At 34.0% G+C, this 24,874-nt stretch overlaps 1 protein-coding gene across 1 annotated transcript in view; it reads left to right on the top strand.

Annotated features, from left to right (window-relative positions):
- CDH9 (cadherin 9) overlaps positions 1-18,974 on the top strand; it is an 82,417-nt gene extending 63,443 nt beyond the window's left edge. The window contains exons 7-11 of the mRNA XM_028098028.1: positions 8,390-8,526; positions 8,975-9,096; positions 12,867-12,984; positions 13,080-13,331; positions 18,487-18,974. Of these exons, the coding sequence (XP_027953829.1) occupies positions 8,390-8,526; positions 8,975-9,096; positions 12,867-12,984; positions 13,080-13,331; positions 18,487-18,974 (1,117 nt within the window). The remainder of the gene's footprint in view (positions 1-8,389; positions 8,527-8,974; positions 9,097-12,866; positions 12,985-13,079; positions 13,332-18,486) is intronic.
- The last annotated feature ends 5,900 nt before the right edge of the window (positions 18,975-24,874 follow it).

Consider the following 24,874-nt stretch of genomic DNA (forward strand, 5'->3'; position numbering starts at 1 on the left):
AGTTGTGTTTTCATGTAATGTCTGTTTGGATTTGGTGTCATAGTAATACTGTCTCAGAATGCAGTCAGAAGTATAAGATCCTCTTTTAATTTTTTGGAAGAGTTTGCATAGAATTGACATTATTTTTCTTTAAATGTTTGGTAGAACTTAAAAGCAAAGGACTGTGTTATCTTTTTTATATGAGTTACAGCTACAAATTTTATTTCCTTAGTAGTTGTAGGCTTGTTTTTTTTTTTCCTTTTTCTTCATCTTTCAAGGAATTTTTGAATTTCATCAAAGTTGATGAATTTCAAAAGTTGTTCGTAATGTTCATATTATCCTTTTGATATTCTAGTAATGACAGCCATTTTTTTCTTGGCCAGTGTGACTAGACTTTTTAGTTGATTGATCTTCTCAAAGAACAGGTTTAATTGCTTTTTCAATAGTTTGTTTTCTTTTCTTTTTTTTTTCTTTTTGGGCTCTGATCTTCATTCTTTTTTTCTGCTTACATTGGGCTTCATTTGCTCTTCTTCTCTATGTCCTTGAGTCAGAAGCTGAGGTCATTGATTTGAGCCTACTATTATTCTCATATGTGCGTTTTAGTGATAAATAAATTTCCCTCTAGGTACAGCTTTAGATGTGTTGTTTTTTGTACCAATACAACAAAAATTTTGCATTGTCTTTAATGTTTATTTTTCTCTTCATACACTGCCAGTTGTTCCTCAGGGTGCTTTTAAATTGTGGCACTGGTTTTAAGCAATTGGATTATGATATACCTTTCTATAATATGCTTCATCTATTTTGTATTTGATAAAGTTTCCTGAATTTGTGACTTTATGGCTTTCCTCAAACTTGGAAAAGTTTTCATCCAGTCTCTTTAATATTTTTTTGCCCTATATTCTTCTCTTTAAGGAAATTTCATTCCAATTATGCTAGGTCCCCTAAAGGTGCAATACAGTGCCCTGGTGCTGTTTGTTTAGTCTCCCTTTTTGCCTCTTAGCCATTGTAAATAGTTCCCATTCATCTTCATCTTCAAGTTTACTAATTTTTTTTTCCAATATCTAACCTGCTTTAATTCCATCTAGAGTATTTTTTTCATTTCATAGATTATAATTTCTTCTCTGGAAGTGTTATTTCTGGGTTGTTTTCAATGGACAGATTTTTCCTGGCAGTCATATTTTCTTGTTTTTTGCATGCCTGTAAGTTTTGATTGGATGACAAACACTGTGCTTTTATTGTGTTTAGTGTTAGGTAGCTCTGCATTTTCTTTCTTTCTTTTTTTTTTAGCTTTGCATTTTCATAAATACTTCTGAGCTGCATTCAGATTTTTTTAAGATTTTATTTATTTATTTGAGAGAGAGCACGAGTGAAAGAGAGAGAGTGCACACGAGCAGGGCAGGAGCAGGGGCAGAGGGAGAAGGAGAAGCAGACACCTTGCTGAGCAGGATCCTGGGACCATGACCTGAGACAAAGGCAGAGGCTTAAACGCTTAACCCAGCCACCCAGGCGCCCCTCAGATGTGTGTTTAAATTACTCACAACATCTTAATCTTTTTGGACCTTGCTTTTGTGCTTTATTAGCAGCACTTTTTCTAGACCTAATTTTGCCCCATAATCAAGAAGACCTTCCTGAGTAGTCTACCAAAGCCCCATGAGTTATGAATTTCTCTTTGGTTGGTGGAAACTAGAACTATTCTAGAACTACAATGTGCCAGTTCATAGTTTTGCTCCCTCCTAATCCTTGTGATTGATTACTTCTATTGCCTCACTTTATCTGTCCCCAAACATATTCTGATCAGTACTCAGCTGAAAACTTGAATAATATTTTCTTCAGATGTCAGTAGTTCCCTCTTTGTGAAGCTCTCTCCCATGAATTACTCTGCCTTTCAAATTCTAGACACTTTGTTCTCGACATGGACTATCAGCTTGAACTCAGGGGATGGACAGACTCCATCTGGGCTTGCACTTCCTATATTCTTCTTTGGAACCTCTCCCAGGCAGCAAACTAGAAGATCACATCATATCTTTCCCTTTTCTCTGGGATTATTGTCATTGTTCTCTGGTGTATAATCCTTCAAAAATAATTTTCATTTAGTTTCATATATTTCATTTAGTGTTAGTGGGTTGTGTGTGAGTGTGTATGTGTGTGCGTGTGTGTTTGGGGGGGCTGGTAAATCCATCCCATGTTATTCTATAGTTGCTAAAAAAGGACATTCAGTATGTCATTTTAAACATGTTTTAATTATATAATTTAGTCACTCTTGCACAGGTAATTTTGTAGTGAAGAAGACATCTATAAAATTCTCCTCTCAATAGATACTTCAGTGGTATTTTATTCTATTTTTATCAGGTATTGAAACTTTCCACTTATCAATCACCTAACTTTAGTAAGTAGAGATCATTATAATATACATATAGGTTTATGTATTTTTATTAACTGTGAACGTTTGATAATGCCATTAAACTTCTCAATAAACTCCTATTGTATAAATAACACACTATCATGTAGGTGAAACATGATTACTGGAAATTTAGTTGCAAACAGTCTATCAATCTATATATATCCTATATATATGGATTAGATATCGATGTAAATTGATATACAGATATAGAAATAGATATCGATAAATAATCTACACAATCTATATAAATATATCCTTTCCTATATCTGGAATTTCCTCAGGATACAATTTTAGGAGTAAAATTTCTAGGTCAAATACTGATAGTAAAATTCGCAACCTTGTTCCATAGTATATAAAAGTGGCTGATAAATTTTTAAGTTCATAGTTCTCTCAAAAATATTTGTGTTTAATAGGGTACTCAAGTATAAAGAAATAATGAACAGTGGTTTTACATTAAAAAATCTCAGAAATGATAAAGAGAAGAAAAATACTGAAAGAAATAAATTTATCCCAAAAAAGAAATAAATTTATCCCAAATTATGTCTCTAAAATTATACTGCCAACTCTGTCAACAAATAAGGCCATGCCTGAAAATATAGTATATAGGCTGGTTCCTGTTTGCATAAAGATATATGCAAAAAAAACTCCAGCATTTTTAGGTATCTTATTACACTGCCAGAAACTAGCAATAAGTCAACAAGGAGACAACATTGTAACATGTGACTCTTTTGTTTGCTCCTATGGAATTTAGGAGAACTGATCCTTAAGAGCAGAAACGGGGGCGCCTGGGTGGCTCAGTCGTTAAGCATCTGCCTTCGGCTCAGGTCATGATCCCAGGGTCCTGGGATCGAGTCCCACATCGGGCTCTCTGCTCAGCGGGAAGCCTGCTTCTCCCTCTCCCACTCCCCCTGCTCGTGTTCCTGCTCTCTCTGTGTCTCTCTGTCAAATAAATAAATAAAATCTTAAAAAAAAAAAAAGAGCAGAAACGGGCTATGATAAGCATCATGGAGAAATATTTTCCAGGGAAATCTTAGGAACTATTTCTAACCCACCAGTAAATCTGTTCATCAAATATATTTTCTGAAATACATCTGCCTCTTGCAACATGAGATTATGATTACAATTAGCAGCTGTTGTCAGCTCTGCTCACCTCATTAGTAATCACGGATTTCCCAAGTTATAGGGTTGATTATTGCTTTACAGGTTCTGAAAGAACATGTTGTCTCATTTCACACCTATTTTATGCTCAACATATTTAAAGTTCAACAAATTTTAGAAGAAATCTTTTCTACTGCAGTCAGAGAAGTAAGTACACAACAAACTTGCTGGAAAGAAATGCTTTTTTAGTTATGCTTCAATAAAATGTACACAATTCCACCCTAAGCTGAAATGAGTGAATAACTGGATGTGTGTGTGTGTGTGTGTGTGTGTGTGTGTGTGTGTGTGTGTGTATCTCAGTGTTTCTCTAATACTTGCTTGATTTTATTACAGACAGTAAAATATTAATTTATTTAAAAATCATGATTATTTAAAAACAATGCCATTAATATTCGAAAAAAAATTTAAACTATTTGCTCAAGTACTGCATAGCCACGTTCTCTTTTTGAAGGGCAATGAAAGTTTCATGGTTCATAGATGGAAAACACATTTCTGGAATGCAGTAGCTGGAAAGGAAAAGAGCAAACTTAGAGCCTAATTATATTGACATAGTCGGTGGAAGATGTACCTGGAATGCAGTAAAGAGGAGTACTACGCTTGACACATTTCTGCATACTACTGATTTGTTCTGGTGTTTGTAATTTATGTGTTTTATTGTGATAGATGAAAATACAGGGATGTGATATGTGTCGGATTCTTAATGATAGAACATGAAAAATGAAAAGCAAACAAACTGAAGCAGAGTTCAGCTTCCTCAGGCTCGGTTCTCTTGTGCTCTTTTTCACTTATTTTCTGTTTCTGCAGATCTTGTTTCATTTAAAAAGTTATGCCAGTGGACTTTTTTTTAACTTATTGCTCAAAATTAAATGTAAGTAGATGAATAAAATAGTGTTGTTTTAATAGGCCATCTGCTGGAATATAGAGATGGCTTTGTCCTGTGTTGTTTATCAAGCTCTTTCTGGTATATTTATTATTAAGGTAAACGAGAATGTCCCATTCTGTGTTGAAAATAGAGTATTTGCTGCTGAATGAAAGAAAAATGATCTCTGGGCTTTGACAAATTGTGAGACATCATTTGCACTAGGGCAAATTTCTGAATATATACCTGGAAGTGTGCAGTGTTAGTGTTAAAGTGAACTCTGTCTAAATTGTCAAAGTGGTTCTCCACCATGAATTCTTAACTTGGAAAGTAGTACCTTTCAAGATTGAATCTATGAGTAGGATAGACAGAAACTTATTCTGATCCCACATAAGCTCCAAATACGTCAAAGCTGGACTTGCATAATGTTAGAATTGTTAGCTATTCCTCAATCATAGAAAGCCCCATGCTAATCTCTAGGGCAAGTAGCAAAGAGCACAAAGGATTTTTATTTTTTATTTTGATCTTTAATGCTAGCAGTAGGTAAAAAGTCCAATGTCTGTTTAGCCATAAGCAGATAATGGCTAGCTATTGACTTTTCCAACAATGAAAAGAAATATATTCAGGCAAATATTATAAATTGAATTCCACTCAATTCATATTTGTGGTTGAGTTATATTTTTTACACTGCTTTCTTTGTGTTCATTTTAGGTTTGTTTTATTCACTAGCAGAATTTGGTGTAAGTATTTAAGTATTTAAGTAAAATAGAACATTTAAAAATGTTCTACTGACTTTCTTAGCCCACATTAGGAACTAAATTGTAGGAGGCTTGACACCTAGAGATAGGAAGCTTTGTATTTCTTTTTCCATTTTAGCATTTATTAAGCAATAGAGATTAAAAACTGAAAATTTAATATTACTGCCATCCTCAATTTTAGTACATTAATTTTTTTTAAAAAATAAGATCTACCTCAAATCCTTGTCTCACAATGAATTATTGGTTAAAACCTGACATAATTTTTGCTCCTAGGAGATATACATATACACCATTATGTATTTTATGTATTTACTTTTGTATCTGTTTCTAGTTATCCTCTATCTCTTTAAGAGTTCCCACACCACAAGTACAGCTACTCTTCGGCAGGGACCATGTATTATGTAATCCATAATTTGACCATATATCAAAAATCTCCCCAATTTTTTTCATAACACCATGTAGGAAAATTATAATTATGATTATTCAAAAAGTGAGAAGATACTACCATTTTCCTGTGGCTCTAATTGCCCATTGCACAACCCTTCCAAAGGACAAGAAGGTGACTGGGCTGGTTTTATATTTTGGAACTAGGTAGAGAAAGGAACCTAAAACTGACTATGTAAAGCTTTTAGGTATTCCACATTTGAGATGAAATCCAGTATATAAGGGCGCCTGGGTGGCTCGGTCAGTTAAGCCTCTGCCTTCGGCTCAGGTCATGATCCTGGGGTCCTGGGATGGAGCCCCGCATCGGGCTCCCTGCTCAGCAGGGAGTCTGCTTCTCCCTCTGCCTGTTGCTCCCCCTGCTTGTGTTCCCTCTCTTTGTCAAATAAATAAATAAATAAAATCTTTTTAAAAATCCAGTGTGTATATATATATATATAAAATATAGTATATATAAAGTATATATAAAATACATATATATAAAAATGTTTATATATATTATATATATATATATTTCCCCCACACACGGTCAAATACTCACTTTGAAATAGTATCTGTCAGTCTGAGAAACTCATTTGATAAAGTTTAGCAGAAAATAAATTAGGCAAACCCCATGATGTTGTTATTACAGTTATTTTGGAAATCTGAGTTTACTAATGGATCTCTTAATTTCAATATAGTTCTTATAGCAATAGACTAAGTCATGGGTTCTTCATTAAAACAACCAAGGCAAACAAAAAATCACAGACTTTAGATAAATAGATTTTCATCCAATATTTTTAAAATTACAAATGTTTCACAATGTTTAGAACACTGGCTGCTCAGTATCTATTACTTATGTTTGTCAAAGCCAGTGCCTGATAGTGAATATATTACATTAATAATGGGAGTTGTAATTTCCTAATTCACCAGATCAAAAAGGAGTTAATTTGCTAAGTGACTTTATTTATATTTTTATTTTTTTAAAGATTTTCCTTATTTATTTATTCATGAGAGACAGAGATAGAGAGAGAGAGAGAGAGAGAGGCAGAGGGAGAAGCAGGCTCCCAGGGAGCAGGGAGCCCGATGCGGGACTCAATCCCAGGACCCTGGGATCATGACCTGAGCTGAAGGCAGACACTTAACCATCTGAGCCACCCAGGAGCCCCTGCTAAGTCACTTTAATAAGATACCTAGAAAAATGAGAACTACACCACATGTTGGTTAGTCTGTTAGTTGTCTTCCTTCTTCTGTCTTTATTCTAATCAGTGTATTCCATGGTATATAACCTTGCTGTAGGAGCCTTGTCCATAGACTTATAACATGCGATTGGCCTAGGAAGTTTGTAGAAATAAAAATCCCAGCTCCAACACCAGACCTACTGAATCAGAATCTGTTTTTAACAAGATCCCAATGTAATTCATGTGAACATTAATGTTTAAAAAACACTTATTTTCCTCTATGGCTTAATTAGATACTCAGCAGCAGAAGTCTCAAACAGATGTAAAGTGTTAGTATAGCCTAATATGGCCTGACATAACTAAAAGATTTTATTATAAGCTAGTCTTTTAAAAGATCTTTCTTACGAGTATGTTGCAGCCTTCCATTGCTGTCATAACAAATTACCATAAACTTAGTACTTAAAGCAACTGAAATTTATATCTTACAGTTTTATAGGTCAGAGATCTGGGATGAGTCTCACGGGACTAAAGTCAAGGTGTTTGTGTGGACAGGGACACATTCCTGTCTGGAAACTGAAGGACAGAAATTGTTTCCTTGCTCATTCAAGTTATTAGCAGATTTCAGTTCTTTGCAGTCTGTTTTCTTGCTGTCACCTCAAGGTTCATTCTGAGTTTCTAGAGGCTGCCTGTGTCCTTTGGCATGTGGCCCCTTTCCGCCATCTTCAAAGCCAGCAGTGAGAGGTCAAGTCCTTTTCATACTTAAAATCTCTTTTTTTTTCTCCCATCTCATTTCTCTAGAGCCCATCTCTGCCTTCTTCTTCCACTTTAAATGGTTTATATGATTAGTTTAGGGCTATCTAGATAATCAAGAATAATCTCCCTTCTCAATGACTTTAACCTTAATCGCATCTGCACAGTTACTTTTACCATGTAAAGTAACATAGTCCCAAATTTCAGGGATTAGGAGGTGGGCATCCTTTGGGGGAGGCGGGGAGGCATTATTTTGCCAAACATAGAGTGATAACAAAGTTTATGGTGACAGTTTCCATATCCAGCCTTGATGAAAAGAGTCATAAAACTCTGTGTAATATGTCATTTCATTTTTATATGCAAAAGGTCAGAGGAATAGATTGGAGGATAACCTTTGATTCAGCTGAGATGTTCCTTGAATAGAGAGCCGTTCAAGAGCAATGTACTTCACAACAGCCTCTCTCTATTCACTTATAGTCATAAGGACTCTGTGGACACATGTTCTTATGTTTTTTAGCATAATTTCAGTTTATCTAATGCAATTGACTTTATCAAATTTAACATCTAAAGCACTGCAACAGGTCTATGATAGGTTAAGTAAATCGAGTGACAATTAAAAACTCACTTAAAGGTTGCCACAAGGATTCATGAGCTTAAATAATAACTCTAAAGGACACATAATCACAGAAGAGTAATGATGGAAAAGGCTGGATATATCAAATTGGCTACACGACAATTGTATTAAATAAAAATTCGTGAAAATTGTCGGCATTTTACTGGTCATGACTTTAGGACAACATTGCTTGAACTGCCTCTAATATTAAGGAACAGTAGATGAGTTAATAATCTTAATGCCTAGATTCATGAATCTCTTTCCTGCCAGATACTCTATTGATCGGCATACTGATATGGACCGGATTTTTAGCATTCACTCCGAAAATGGCTCTATTTTCACTTTGAAACCCCTTGATCGGGAGTCCTCTTCTTGGCACAACATCTCCATTACTGCCACAGAAATAAGTGAGTGGGGAATACATCCACCTGAACACCAAAGTGGTAAAATAATAGCATTAAGTAGACTCTGTTTCTTGAGGGAAGTCACTTTCTCATTAGCAACCTCAGAGTGTGTTGGAGACTTACAGTATCGTAATGATTCTCAAATATCCACTTTTTAAACTTGATTTTCTTTTACACCTTACTCTAGGAGAGAAATAGAATATAACCTCATAAAAATAATTAATCTGAGAAAATTATGTCTTACAAATAATACTTCATTCTCAGTCATAGTCTCCTCTTCTTAATCGTACTTTGCATCTGGACCATGTAAGAAAGCTGAGCTATTCATCAGCAATCCAATTGAGAAAGTGAATACCGCAGAAATGATTCGTTGCTAAGTTACAAATGGGGTGAGTGGTATCACCGCTTCTCTGTAAATGAGACTGAAGTCTTACACATGTTCTCGTTGCAGATAACTCAAAACAAAGTAGCCACATCCCTGTCTTCATCAGAATTCTAGATATAAATGACCATGCTCCGGAATTTGCCATGTACTATGAAACATTTGTTTGTGAAAATGCAAAACCTGGGCAGGTAAATAAAATTATTATAAACTTTAAAAAAATATTTCCTCTTCACAAAGGCAGATAACATTATATCAATTCACTTGCACAAAATCTTTTTTATGCAAACTCCTATCAATCCTCTTTGTCACCTGTTCATCTCCCCTTATGAAAACACTCACAGTGATCCAAACAGATGACTTCTGAAGTTGTTTTTATTATGGAACCCATGATGTAATAGGGAAAGTTATAATATATACTTTAATTTATATACTGGGTATATAATAAATATACATATATATATATATATATAAAAAGTTCCTCCCTGGATTCATAATTATGCTCATACTGAGTTATACTCAAGAATAGAATGGAAATATATTCCTAAGTAAAACTTGAAGTATGAAAGTGAAACTGTTCTGTGTTAGTATAAAGGGAATCACAATAATTGTCTTGTTGATTACATTTTTCCTCTTTTAATCTCTCAGGCAGGATATTTTGGTTTGATAAATTATACTTTGTGATTTTTCAACTTCCATATTATTGAGATAAAAAAGAGATAGTACAAGAGTTACAATGTCCTCTTGTAAAGTCCCCCTAATATATGAGATCTCTTAAGTAACTTTAAGCAAATGCAGAGTATGTTCATTTTTGACCCCAATATAGTATTTTACAAATGACAGCAACTGCACAAATTTCACTGAAAGAAATTTTAACCAGTTATTTAGATATTTCTTTAAAGAAAAAGTAGATGGATCTTAAGAATCATATATAATTCCATTGCGCCTATTTAAATATAGAAAATAAAAGTGAAATACTGTCCTCCTTTTATTACATTGAAGATTGCAACGGACCGAATGTTTATTTGAAACCCTAACCCCCAATATGGCTGTATTTAGAGACGGAGCTTCTAAGGAAGCAATGAATGTTAAATGAGATCATAAGTTTGGGGCTCTGATCTGAGAGGGTTACTGTCCTTTAAAAAAGAGACAAAAGAGAGATCGCACTCTCTCTCTCTCTGCCCACACTCAGAGGAAAGGCAATGTGAGGATGTAGCAAGGAGGCAGCTGTCTGCAAGCCAGAAAGAGAGCTCTCACCAGAAACCCGTCTAGCTGGTACCTTGATCTCGGACTTCCAGTCTCCAGAACTGTGAGAAAATTAATTTCTGCAGTGATTTTTACGGCAGCCCAAACAAGCAGACCAAGACAGAGTTCCACTTACATACACAAAAATAAGAATGGGGTATTATCATTATTTGCCAAAAAAGAATCATTACACAGTTATTTGGATTAAAAATTGTTTTTTTTCTTTTCACATGTTACTTTGCAACATGTAATGGACATACTCTCAATTTAGTAAATGATTATTTTTAATTTGATGCTGAATTTTTCTAGCACAGCTATACATTAATTAGTTTATTCAACTATCCACTTACTAATAGTAATTTGGTTTATAAACACAATGTGAGTCTAGCAGATAGCACTATAGTGAGCATTATAATACATTTGTATTTATACACTACCTGGTGTTCCTTTCCTTTGATATAACCTTTGAAGTAAGAATAATTAAATTTTATATATAAATACTCATCAGTGCCTCCAAACAGCTCCCCAAATAGGTCATATGCCTAGTGGATGATTGCCTATTTACTGGAACACTAGACTTTAAGTGTCCACCAAATAGTAACATCTCATAATAATTTTAACATAGATTCTTCCCAGATTATTCAGGCTGAACATTTTTTCATAAATGTGTAGCCATTTTGAAATAATCTCCACAGATGTATTAGTTTCCGAAGGCTACTGTGAAAAACTACCACCAACCAGAGAGCTTAAAACAACAGAGATGTGCTCTCACACAGTTCTGGAGGCTAGAAGTCTAAAATCAATGGTGTCAGCAGTCCATCCCTCTGTCAGCAGTCAGGACTCTTGCCATTTCCCAGCTTCTGTAATTGCCAGCAATCACCGGCATTCTTTTTCCAACTCTCTGTATCCACATTTCCCTCTTCTTATGAGACTCCATTCATTGGTTTAGGGCCCACACTAATCTGCTATGGCGTCATCTTAACTTGATTGCATCTACAAAGAGCCTGTTTCCAAATAAGAGCACATTCACAGGTACTGGGAATTAGGAATTGAACATATATTTTAGACAGACATAAGTCAATTGACGATAGCATATACAGAATCTTTACTTATTTGTCCATTAATATGCTTTTCTTTTGTTGATTCATTTAATTGGTACATATTAAAAATTAATATTCGATAAAGTATATTGATATTAACTAATAATTATTTTAATATATACTACTATTAACATTTCTCTCATTATTCATATACTTGGTGGAAAACAATTTCCTTATTAAAATTAACAAGGTTGAAAATATATTTTAATCTACTGCTACGTATTCTGTTAAAATATGTGTATACAGCGGCCCATCTAATCATTTCAAGAACTCAGCCATATTACCAGAGGACTGATGTTGTTTATGATTTAAAATATTACTAAAAATAAGATATTTTATGTTACTAAAATTAGATATCATTGCCAATCTAGAACAGGAGGCTAAACAAAAGTATTAAAGTACTAAAAGCATTTTTTCTATGTCATGATCCAATCTTCTAAGGAGAAAATGTGCATTAAGTTTGCATTAATAATTGTGCACTTTCAGAAGCATTATACAAAGAGAAGTAAGGTCCATGCCTCTCTGTCAATAAAATGAATGAAATCATAGTTAATATTAAATTAAAGGGGAAAAAGTGTTGACTAGTGAGGATGCAGGTTAGTATGGCTATAGAAGGTAAACAATAACCAAAACAATGGGTATGTCAAACCACTGTGAAATTCCAATAATTGTTCATTACAGAAGTTGCACTATTTTACCTGGAAGTGGTGCAACTCTGTTTGGGTGGAAAAGAAATTTGAAAGTAAGAGGAATTAAATGGCTGTGATTTCAAGTCACACAGATGGCAGACCTGTGACTAGAAAAACATGCATCCCGATGTGTAGCTTAGTGCTTTTTCCACTATGAAATGCTCAATGGACTTTTTCTGCCTGACCTGTTATTTGATGCTCCATCCTCACACTATGGCCCACCTCTGACTTATAGTGAGCACAGCTAAGAGGTGTTGTGATTTCTCAACTTCGACACAGATTTTATGAAACTTGAAAAGCATTTATTTGTATATCTTTCTAAACTTTGCAAATACCATTAAAAAAAACAAATAGTTTGAATAAAATAAGCAATATGATTGTAGTTAGGGTGCCCCATAAGCTTTAAAATCTTTTGCTTTCTGGTATCATGTGGCATATTGCTTATTTTTACCAAAACTATATTCATAGTGTTCTTGATCTCTAGGAATAGTTGTGCTAATCACTTTTGTTTTTTTAAAAATGCATCTGTTATGTTCTCTGCCTTTGAGACAATCATTATTTAGTGGGGGCAACAGATTGGTAACCAATTATTAATAAAACAGACAGGTACTTTCTAACAATGTTAAAAGAGGATAGATGTTGGACTGATAAAATTTTCTTTAAGGTTGGATATTCCAGTGGCCGAGAATCAGACAAAGATTCATAGAGATACCTTACACAGTAATACTTGATGAACATATTTTATCCTTAACTAATTGTTACATTACAAAGAACCATAAAAAGCTTTGGCATAATTTCTGAAAATGGCCTGTTTTTTGTTTCTTTAATAAGTCAATGATATATTTAAAGCACAAACACTAACAAAAAATGTAGTACAACAAGAGTTGCTCTTTGTTGTCCTTTATTTAATTTTTGACTTGGTTTCAGTTGATCCAGACTATCAGTGTCATGGACAAAGATGATCCTCCCCGAGGCCACAAATTTTTCTTTGAGCCAGTACCAGAATTTCCTCTCAATCCGAACTTCACCATTGTAGATAATAAAGGTACAGAACATTTTTAAAGTTGAAATTGAGACCTTCAGCTGCAAAATTAAAAACTGGTCTGAGTCCCCCGCCCATTTTTTTTTTTGTTTTCCTAGATAATACAGCAGGAATCGTGACTCGGAAAGATGGGTATAGCCGCAACAAAATGAGCACCTATCTACTGCCGATTTTAATCTTTGACAATGATTATCCAATTCAGAGCAGCACCGGCACGCTGACTATCCGTGTGTGTGCCTGTGATAATCAGGGAAACATGCAGTCCTGCAGTGCAGAGGCCTTGGTCCTAGCGGCTGGCCTGAGCACAGGGGCACTCATCGCCATCCTTCTTTGTGTCATCATTCTACTCGGTAAGCTATACCTCCAAATGCTCATTTCACTCAAAGAAGTCTCTCCCTTCTAGTTCAGTGATGGTGCAACTGAAAAGCACACTTCTCTAGGGCTAAAGGTTGACATTTTTAACTTTTTATTAAAATGGTTCTTTCAGTGGTGGGGGGTGGGAGGGACGGGGTGGCTGGGTGATAGACATTGGGGAGGGTATGTGCTATGGTGAGCGCTGTGAATTGTGTAAGACTGTTGAATCACAGACCTGTACCTCTGAAACAAATACATTATATGTTAAAAAAAAAAAAGAAGAAGAAGAAGAAGATAGTAGGAAGGGAAAAATGAAGGGGGGAAATTGGAGGGGGGAGACGAACCATGAGAGACTATGGACTCTGAGAAACAAACTGAGGGTTCTAGAGGGGAGGGGGGTGGGGGGATGGGTTAGCCTGATGATGGGTATTAAAGAGGGCATGTACTGAATGGAGCACTGGGTGTTATATGCAAACAATGAATCATGGAACACTACATCAAAAACTAATGATGTAATGTATGGTGATTAACATAACATAATAAAATAAAACTAAAACGAAAAAAAATAAAATGGTTCTTTCAATTAGAAAAAGAAAATTGAGTTCTCTCTGAGGATAGGTCTAGCTTTCTAGAGATGGAAGACAGAGATAATATAGCTAATGCTATAAGAGACACATATTTTTAAAATCTATTTTATATTACACCGCTTAGTGCTAACTAACCATGTCACTGTTCTAAGGATATTTAATTTTATAACTGATTTAATTTTCATATCAATTCTGTAAGATAAATACTTTGATTCTTCTCAAGAAAGACTAAATAACTTCTACAAATTCACTCATCTAGGAAGGTTTTAACTAGCATTCAAACTTAGATAAGTCTATTTCAGAATTTTCCTTTTAAACCATTATTCTCAAAACCAAAGACTACCTTTACAAATCATATTACTAACAAATACTAAGATATGTAAATTAGACACCTAATTGGCAAGTGCATTTAAATTGTCAAGATAAGATAAACTTTTTATTCATACAATTTGTTATATATAGGTGCAAGTTAAAAGTTTAATTTCATTTTTTAAAAATATCACTATGACATCGTGGTCATATCTTCTCATGCAATGTTTTCTGAAGTCATGCTTTCAACAGCAAATGTTTTATTTGGGCATGCCCTAACAGGACAACAATTTAATTCAATTAAACAGTTGTTCCACTGTAAAACATTCTCCCCCAAAATTGTTTCCATCAAATATTCATCCAAAATGCTTATGCTTAGGGCAAGAGAGCCAGCCAAATTTATGTTCCAATGCTCATATGTGCTGGCTCCTTTAACCAGCAAATCCTTTCAGGCTATCTGGATGAAATCCCTTTTGCCAGATATCCTTGCAAGACTTCAGTGGGAGACTGATGAAAGTGAGGGGAAAACATTTCTCTCAGCTAAAATGATCCAACTATTTAGAAAAACATTTTCTCAAAGCGCTTTAAAACATATGTACCACCAATCCACATCTCAGGACTGCTGCTAGAAAGTTGACTCTTATGTAAAATATTTTTCTATCCCCATGGAAAATAAAGTTTGGTTTACCATTCAGCTAAGTGCTACTGATATTATATTGTTTTATTTGCTCACATAGTTCTACTTTCCTAATTTAGAACACCATGGAAATATGTATATTTCAAATTTCATTTTTAAGATTTCTATATTAAGATAATACACAGACATAAAGACATGCATGCACACACGGGGGAACAAAAGCACCCCCAAAATAAGCTTAGATACTAGAACATTATGAAACTAAATTGCATAATATTTTTTCTTTGCAGAAATCCTAGAAGGCTGCTTCATTATTCTGAAAAGTCTACCACCTTTCTGCCCTACACAATATAGAAGGCACACATTTCTTGTTTTCCACCTTCCCAACTGGTTGCCTATATATGGAGTGGTTTTCTATTATTTTAGTTAAAATTCGTTCCAGTTCAGGTTTCATTATCAAAGTTCCTAAAGCATTTTTGCTGTGATTTCATCTTTTTTTTAAAGTTTTTATTTAAATTCAACTTAGTTAACATACAGTGTAATATTAGTTTCAGGTGTACAATGTAGTGATTCAACACTTCCATATAACACCCGGTGCTCATCACAGCAAGTGCCCTCCTTAATCCCCATCACCCATTTCACCTATCCCTCCTTCCCACCTGCCTTCCAGCATCTCTCAGTTTGTTCTCTTATAGGTGAGAGTCCGTTTTATGTTTGATTTGCTTCTTTCTTTTTTCTTTCCCTATGTTGATCTGTTTTGTTCCTTAACTGCTACATATGAGTGAAATCATATGGTATTTGTCTTTCTCTGACTTATTTCACTTAGCATAATATTCTCTAGCTCCATCCATGTCATTCCAAATGACAGGATTTCATTCTTTTTTATGTCTGAGTAATATCCATTGTGTGTGGATATTACTTCTTTATCCATTCGTCAGTTAATAGATACTTGCACTGTTTGTATAATTTGGCTATTGTAGATAATGCTGCTATAAACATCGGGGTATATGTATCCCTTTGAATTAGTATTTTTGTATCCTTTGGGTAAATACCTAATAGGGCAATTGCTGGATCAGAGGGTAGTTCTATTTTTAACTTTTTGATGAACCTCCATACTGTTTTCCGGAGTGGCTACACCAGTTTGCATTCCCACCAACAGTGCAAGAGGGTTCTCCTTCTTCACATCCTCACCAACACCTGTTGTTTGTGCACAGTTACTAATTTCTAAGTTTCTATAGTAAAGAGAATCTGCTCTTTGCAAGATAGTGATATAGCACAGACAATGACATTTTAGACCTACCTATTACAGTTTGAAGAAATGTAGTTCTTAGAGTTTGTCTATGTTACAAGGCAAAGGCGAGGATTCACACCGGAGGCAGGACTTTTTAATTTTTTTGGTTCCTTAGACACCTTGGAAGTCAGATGAAGCTTATGGGAACTATTCAGAATGATAATTTAAATTAATAAGGATAGGATATATTAGACAAAGGAAATATTTGTATCCAAATTAAACAAGAAACAAAAGCTAAATGTGCTTAATTATTGTCATACGTGCCTTGTTCTAGTGCAAGTCTAATGATCATTTGAGATATGTCATAACTAAAATGCAATATAAAATATCTGTGCTTTCTATTGATTTAATAGTCAGACATACTCTTACTATCACTATAGTAACTATATATCCTGATATTCATAATAGAAATACTAAATTTCAGTTACAAATTAATGAAAATAATGATACACTTTTTTCTACTCCTTATCTTAACCTTTCTAAATTCCATTCAATTAATAACCTCAGCCTAGGGAAATGAAGTAGATGATTTTAACCCAACACAGGAGGAAAAAAACTCAGAACAGGTTCTAAGGTCCATTTATGGGAGTTAATAAATATTATATTAGCTAAGAAACCCTTAAAATAATTTGACTATATTGTTGTTCTTTTACAGTCAGAATTTATAGAAATTTTGGGGAAAGTAGAGAATTTATAAATTAATTCAATATGAAATTTAAAAGGAATCTTTTTTTTTTTTAACTGAATGATTCACTAGATTGGTAGATTTCAGATCTATGTTGGAGTTAATTAATTTATTTTCATCCTTTAATAGGGGAGAGTACAGATATGTTCCATTTTTATTGAAAAGGTCTTTTTTTTTTTAATTGTCTCCCAAGATGATTCTGAATATAGCTCAGCACCTATAACCTATTCTGTGGAAGTTAACTAAAGATGCTTCTAATGATTTTTTTTTTTTTATTCTTTCTACCAATTAGTAGGAACTAAGGAAAGTGTGTTGGCCAATATGACAATATCATTGGACAGGCTTTTAAAGGAGTTATAGGGCACTCAAGAGCCATGGTGAAATGCAGTCTCAATGTAAATGAGTTTACTTTGTGTAATCTCAATACAAAAATTGAGAAAAGAAATGACAGATTTTTGAGCCAACATTTTCTTGTTTTTTAATAAAACGTAAATAGTATTGACAAAACATTTAGCTGCCTAAAGTAAGGGGAACCTGTTTTTTATTTCTCCCCTGCAATGTGCAAGTGTGCTTTAGCAAGATTATCTTTACTTCTTAACTTTTCTTATATATAAAATTAGGGACTTGGCCTATTTCCAATGGAAAATTTATATTTTGGAAATCATGTTTTATTTTTCCTTATTTTTAAGTATATATGTAAATTGCAAAACATATTTATTTTGCATACATTCACTGTCACATATACGCATATGTTAAATTTCAGTAATATAACAAAAAACAAGAAAGTATATTCTATGTGGGGAAGTTCACAGTTAACCTGATACATGGTATGTAAATAATAAAAACAATATAGTGACTAGAGGGATTATAATTAACATTTTAGCCAGAAAGTTCCAATGCAACTGTACAAGTCAAGGAAATCCTTAGTAACAAGATTATTAGTCTGAGCTGTCTTATAAGATGAGTACAGGTTAAAGATAAGTTAGGCTTTGAATTTTATATTGTCATTTATAGAGTTATATTTCAGATTTTAAGTAGGCTTTCAAAACCAAGTCAATAAAGGAATTTAAACAGATATGAGCTACTGGAAGGAATTAGATAAGTAGCATGTATATATTTATGTATACACACACACATATATATGCATGTGTATAATATATACACATATATGATGCATATGTATGCATATATATGAATAATGTTTTGCATATATGCCCTTGCATCATTAAGAAAATATTAAATTGTTGCTCAATTTCTCTTGAGATAATAATGACTGTAGCTTTAGAATTTTAGTATTTCTAAGCAAGCATACCGTTGAGAGGAATGAGGTATCACATAATTAACAGCTGGCTAAATGAATTAGCCATAACTGAATAAGGCTTTTGCAATGCCAGAACTCTATAGGAGAGTGAGTCTTGAAAGCAAATAAAGGGATTGTAATATCTGGTCCTTTACCAATACAGGACATTTAGTCACTGGCCCAAGGCACCCTGTATTTGTGTAGGGTAGTTACTCTTTATCCAAACAAATCTCAGCATCTCTCATACCTAACAAACTTCCCTCAGCAAAGTGTGCTATATTTCATTTAAACCTGAATCATGGACTCTCACTATTTTCTCTTCGTTGTTGTTGTTGTTAATAGTTTTAGTTGTACTGTTTGCTGCACTGAAGCGGCAGAGAAAAAAGGAACCTCTGATAATTTCAAAAGACGATGTCCGGGACAACATCGTGACCTACAATGATGAAGGTGGTGGGGAAGAAGACACCCAAGCTTTCGATATCGGCACATTAAGGAATCCAGAAGCAAGAGAAGACAGTAAACTTAGAAGGGATGTAATGCCTGAAACTATATTTCAGATAAGGAGGACTGTGCCTCTGTGGGAAAATATTGATGTACAAGATTTTATCCACAGAAGATTAAAAGAAAATGACTCAGACCCAAGTGCACCACCTTATGATTCACTGGCAACATATGCCTATGAAGGGAATGATTCCATAGCAAATTCACTCAGTTCTTTAGAGTCTCTCACAGCCGATTGTAACCAAGATTATGATTACCTCAGCGACTGGGGGCCTCGTTTTAAAAAGCTTGCCGACATGTATGGGGGTGATGACAGTGACCGAGATTGAGTATTGTATGACTTGATCCATGTTTTTGAAAGTACTCTCCTTGTTACTAGATTGAGCAGCCTGCATTCTCTTCCTTGGAGGAAATTTTTTATAAAAGTTGAAATTAGAAACAATACGTAGGTGTTGTCTTAGTAAGGGTTTGCTTAATCAGTAAGTTTCTGTGAATGAATACGAATGATATAGATTTAAAAAAAAAAGTAATAATAACCAGTTCACTCTCTTTGCCTAACAATCTCTGAAGGAAAGTATATCACATCAATAATCAATAAAAATTACATAAAGGCTTTTTGTGCCTTTCCTTAAATATAAAGACTTTATAAATGTTTTCTTAACTGACTTACAGTCACCTTTACTATTAAACATTGTGCAACTGCTTTGTAAATTAATATGAAAAATATATCCCTAAAGAAATAGGAATGACTATTACTGCCATATTTATTTAGTTGAAGAATGTCTTTGTGTTAATTCATTCATATTTTTATAAATGTATATTTATATTTTTGTATTTTTATGAAATAAACTAGTATTTATAAAAATAAATATCATTTTATTTAATTCCTAGAAGCAGTTCTGATCTCACTTATAACAGAAATTTTTTAAATCTTTATAGGCACAACATGATTCACTCAGGGGAAAAAAAAAAGCTAACTTACTGCATGTGATTTGGAACTAAATATAGCAAGACTATAAAAGAGCTTTAGTATAAGTAATGGTGTTTTGCTTCTGCCACTTAAACATGGACAAGTGTTTATTGAACTACTCGTATTTATCCATCAATAGGATGTGAGACCTTTTGAAATATAAACTATTATAAATATGCTTGTAAATGATTAAGTTTTTTGTACAGTTTTCTTTCTGTAGAATCAACCAATGAATTTTATTTGAGAGTATATGAAGTATATGTAAGGAATATTATGTATATGACAAAAAAAATCTAAATCGCTCTTCCTTCATCAATAGAATAGTTTTCAGAATGAAAAGTAATAGTTCTGATTTTCTTTCTCCATGATCAGATAATTCATGGGATATAATCTGGGTGACATTTAAAATGTGTACCAACAAACTAGAGGAGTTTGGGGTTTTTTTAATTGAAAACTTTATTGAGGAGATTCAAAGTCACTGTATATTTGAGAAATTCTTGAACTAGTGACATGTCCACTGGAGATAAGAAACCTTAGGGAATGTAAACTTTTACTAATGACAGGGCTTGTCCAGAAAACAGAATATGGACAAATTAAGACATAGAAAGGAAGGAGAAGAGAGAAAGCCAGAACTGTACATAATAATTATTTGCAAATCTTTAAAAGACTTCCAGAAAACTTGCCTTGGTTTAATCTGGAGAATAAAACCTAAACCAAAAGATAGAAACTCCACAGGGGGGTAGCATATTATTCATTTTCTGTGCCATGAATTATCCTTTTCTTTCTCTTTTATTATTCATCTTTTAAGGAGAAAATATCATGCCCAGGGTGGTTCCTAGAGTGGAATTTATATAGAAATTTAACATCAACTAGTCTGTTACCAAGCCTTTTTTTAAAATAGCAAATACCAATTATGAACAAACTTTTGTATCCTATTACTATATTATAAAATTTTTGAAGATTATTTCAATAACTTTACCACCAGTAGTTAACACATATTAAAGTTCAATTTGATGCTGAGAAAATAAAACATACTTTGCACTTAAGAAATATCTGAAATTTTTCTAATCATTGGAATTTCCCAGAAAACAATGTTTTTCATTTCAGTTTTCATTTAGAAAGTTTCACTTTTCAATTTAGAAAGTAATTAGTTTTGTGTAAGGATGTTGAATTACAGACCTGTACCTCTGAAACAAATAATACATTATATGTTAAAAAAAAAAAAAGAAGAAGAAGATAGCAGGAAGGGAAAAATGAAGGGGGGGAAATCAGAGAGACCAACCATGAGAAACTATGGACTCTGAGAAACAAACCGAGGGTTCTAGAGGGTAGGGGGTGGGGGGATGGGTTAGCCTGGTGATGGGTATTAAAGAGGGCACGTATTGAATGGAGCTCTGGGTGTTATGCACAAACAATGAATCATGGAACACTGCATCAAAAACTAATGATGTAATGTATGGTGATTAACATAACAATAAAATAAAATTTAATTTAATTAAAAAAAGAAAATAATTACTTTTCCCAATGCTAGAGCTATTTCAGCATGAATCAGACAGATATTTGAGGAGGATGACACTGAGTGCTTAAAGTAGTCAGAAAAATGAATTCGATATCTATTCATACCTCTTATAATCACTTCATTCTATAATCACTAGAAGAATAAGTGGCAATAAGTAAACAAATTAAAAAGAGGCCTATAATGACTGTACGTGCAACACCTGCTTAGAAAAAAAAAAAAAATGTTGAGTCAGAAAAGGGGAATTGATAGTTACACTGAGTGCCTGGGTTTACCATGCTTTAAATATTAAGCTCAGCACAACAAACCAAGCTACCTGTAAGTTGTAAACTACAACTGCTATGAGATAAGCATACTGAGACTACACAGAATAAGAATAAGATTTTGAAGAAATGTTCATTTGACTACCACTTTTCAGCACTTTAATAAAACTGGTTTGAGTTCTCCCTTTCCTTGATCTGAGAATGACTGATACACTGAGAGTTTACGAGGGCAGAGCTAACTGATTTTATTCTTGGTAAGTATATGACTGTTTTTGCTATAAATCAAAGGGTATGATTTGATCAAAGAAATTACCAGACCTGTGAAATATTAATACTTCCTATGGTTTTCTTTTTTTTTTAAGATTTTTATTTATTTATTTGACAGAGAGAGATACAGCGAGAGAGGGAATACAAGCAGGGGGAGTGGGAGAGGGAGAAGCAGGCTTCCCGTGGAGCGGGGAGCCCGATGCGGGGCTCGATCCGAGGACCCTGGGATCATGACCTGGGCCGAAGGCAGACGCTTAACGACTGAGCCACCCAGGCGCCCCTTCCTATGGTTTTCTAATAATCTATTAAATTCTTATAATGGGAAAAATGCATTTATAAGTTTGATCAGCATTTTTTTTTCCTCATGAACTGTAGCATTGGTAAAATTTGAGGGAAATGAATTCTTAATGTGTTTACTTTCCAAACAGAATAAATCAGCTAGCTTTGACTATTTAAACTTAAGACAGATTTGAAGCTAGGTAAGTCACCATTTTTTCCAAACACAATTAAAACTTAATCATTGTTTTAATTTGCATATTAAATAAATTTCAGAATAATATATGTCTATATTTAGGCTTGACTTTTTTTTTTTTCAGGGAGAGGAACCTATCTATATTATTTGAATTTTAATAAGTAGTCTGGATAGTATTATCTTCAATATTGCTCTCAGGCATATGAAATAGATTTCAATGATTTAAAAATCAATTTAGTAAAGAAAACAAAACAGCATTAACAACAAAAGCAAGCAAACAAATAAGAAAAAAAAAAAATCCTACCATAGCCAGTGGTTGAACTGACCCCAGCTGATTACTCCTTCCACTTTGGCACAAGCACCAGAGCTGTCTTCCAAATCCTTTATTAAGTTGGTTATTCTTTTACTTTACTCACTCTCCCTGACTGCCTTCTTTCTAACTCTATTTTAGAGTGGTCCACATCCTCATCTTTCTTTTTGTTTTTTTTCTTAATTTAAATTCTGGCTCTTGATGATCTATCCACCCTCTTAGTTACTATACATATCTATATCAATATCTATGTAGACACATAGACATATCAGTATAAAGATAAATTGAAAATTCTCAAATGTAGACCTCCATCTTTGCCTCATTCTTATAATCCAAACATATTTCCAACAAACTATTCTAAATTTCCAATTGGATGTCCAATTAAGTGGGATACACCCAAATTCTAACCTCCAATTTTCATCCCAAATTTGTTCTACTCTCAACTTGGCTCAAGTTGATTAAAAAAAAAAAAGGCAATAACATCTTACTACTTGTCTGGGCCAAAAATCTTGCAGTCATCCTTCATTCCTATTATTCCATAATTCTTCACATCCTATATTTTAGGAAATCCTATAGACTATACCTTCAAAATTTGTCTGGTACAGAATGATTTTTTTCATCACTTTTTTTTCAGTCTTTCTTTCTTTTTTCTTTTTTTTCTTTCTTTCTTTTCTTTCTTTCTTTCTTTCTTTCTTTCTTTCTTTCTTTCTTTCTTTCTTCTTTCTTCTTTCTTTCTTTCTTTCTCTTTCTTTCTTCTTTCTTTCTTTCTTTCTTCCTTCCTTCCTTCCTTTTAATTAAGTGTGAACATCTCATTTCTCTATTCAAAATTTATCAATTGTTCTTCACAGTGAAAGTCTGTCCTTACAAAGGCTCTACCATATCATAGATCAAGTTCCCATTATCTCTTTGATCTTACTCTCCTCTATTTCCTTAACTCATTTCACTTTAGTTATTCTGGACTCCTTGTTGTTCCTTAAAAATGTTAAGCATTTTCCCTTTGAACCAACTGATCACTGTCCTTGGGATTATTTTTCCCCAGATATCCATGAAGTTAACCATAGATCTTCCTTCAAGTCCTGGTTAAAACATCACTTTTAAAACTACAACCCCCCAAACCCATTTCTCCTTTCCCAACTTATTTTAAAATAAATATTTTCCACAGCAAGTATCACCAATGAACATGGTAGCTAATTTGTTTATCATTTAATTTTTTTATCTGTCCACTTCTACTAGAATGATTGTTGGTTCACAACTGGTTCCTCTACATCTAGGGCAAGGGGAGATCGAAGAAAGAGGCAGGCCACTCCAGATTGAGAGGTGGCAGGTTTAATAAGCAAGGGAACTTACATCTGAAGCTTGTCTTAGGCAGCAACAGGACAAGTAGATCTCTGCAGTTGCCTGCCAGGATCTTAAAAGTTTATATAAAGGATTTAACTGAATTCAGTCATATACTCAGTCTAAATAGTCTCAACAACTCCTTACTCTCTTAAGGCTGCATCACTGAAACAGCTCCTAGTATGGGTATGGTGGGCAGAATGTTCATTCCAAGGACAGGGGAGGGTTTTAAGAAGTTTCTGACTGCCCGGGGTCCAGTTTTTGGGTCAACCTGAGGTCACATCCTTTCAATGACCTCCTCTAACAATGACTGGTCCCCAAATCATACCTTGTTGACATGAAGCAAATATTTGTCATTATTTAGATATGATACTTTTCTTAATTTGGTAAAATATTATGAATACATAGGAGATTAAAATAAAATAAATGTAAACAAAAAAGAATTATACTCAAATTCATAACAATGTACATGCCTTCAACACAGTATTGATTATAGCCTAAACTGTTAAATCTAGGTACTGTATGCTGAATTCTGGTTGATCATAATTAGGTCACTATTTAAAAAGATCTTTTTAAAATTACAGAAAAGCATGATGAATTTTTTCCAGTTTTTTAAAAAAGCCTCCCTAAACTAAAATTGTATTCAATGATCTGTGCTTCTAAAAGAATATGGTCATGGGATTTTACTGGATTTCGGGCCATCAGTTCTAAATGTCAGAATCAAAACACAAGCCAACACAAAGAAGGAATCAAAAAATTGTCTTATCTCTGCAGTTTTTTTTTTAAGATTTTATTTATTTATCTGAGAGAGAGAATGAGAGAGAGAGAGAGCACATGAGAGGAGGGAGGGTTAGAGGGAGAAGCAGACTCCCTGCTGAGCAGGGAGCCTGATGCGGGACTCGATCCCGGAACTCCAGGATCATGTCCTGAGCCGAAGGCAGTTGCTTAACCAACTGAGCCACCCAGGCGCCCTATCTCTGCAGTTTTAATTATCCTTATAATCACCTAATTATTGGGCTGGTTTGGCCCTCTTTTCTCACGCTTGGGTAATAGTTTGTTAATAAAGGTAAGCTGAACAACACTATGAAAATGTTTT

Source organism: Eumetopias jubatus, unplaced genomic scaffold (assembly GCF_037043125.1).
Source record: "Eumetopias jubatus isolate StellerSeaLion01/CBP00866 unplaced genomic scaffold, mEumJub1_p1.0 scaffold_5, whole genome shotgun sequence".
NCBI classification, from domain to species: Eukaryota; Metazoa; Chordata; class Mammalia; order Carnivora; family Otariidae; genus Eumetopias; species Eumetopias jubatus.